This window comes from Pterocles gutturalis, unplaced genomic scaffold (assembly GCF_000699245.1).
Source record: "Pterocles gutturalis isolate BGI_N339 unplaced genomic scaffold, ASM69924v1 scaffold3989, whole genome shotgun sequence".
Taxonomy (NCBI): domain Eukaryota; kingdom Metazoa; phylum Chordata; class Aves; order Pterocliformes; family Pteroclidae; genus Pterocles; species Pterocles gutturalis.
The window spans coordinates 1,952-2,318 of record NW_010130344.1 but is presented as its reverse complement, the minus strand read 5'-3'; the positions used below and the strand labels follow the sequence as shown (position 1 = coordinate 2,318).

Below are 367 nucleotides of genomic sequence, written 5' to 3'. Positions count from 1 at the left end.
GGCACGCTGTGCAGTGCCACACACCCATTCCCGTCACCACGGGCAAGGAGAAACAGCAATTCCTCTTCGTTTCTAGCTGGTTTAAGATCTGTTTTAAGAAATCGAACACTCATGCATTTCTCTTTCCTGGGGCTCTCCTACACGCTATAAATAGAAGATATTCGGCATCAGAGGGTGGGCTGGGGGGTCTGGCAGGTCAGCTCTGGGGGGTGGCAGAGCCCAGCTCCCCCCGGATCCCTGCTGGCACGGGGTGATGCTCACCGTTGTCAACGCCTGCTTTGCGAGGGTCTCGAAAGCCTCCGCGACATTGATGTTGTTCTTGGCGCTGACTTCGAAATAAGGGATGTCCTTCTCCTTGCATCAGGCG

The 367-nt window shown here is 55.3% G+C and overlaps 1 protein-coding gene across 1 annotated transcript in view; it reads right to left on the bottom strand.

Moving 5' to 3' along the window:
* The window catches only part of RAB7B (RAB7B, member RAS oncogene family), a 1,814-nt gene that overhangs the window by 277 nt on the left and 1,170 nt on the right, over positions 1–367 (bottom strand). Inside the window, 1 exon segment of the mRNA XM_010080183.1 lies at positions 262–367. This exon segment is cut by the window's right edge and continues 8 nt beyond it. Coding sequence (XP_010078485.1) covers positions 262–367 — 106 coding nt within the window.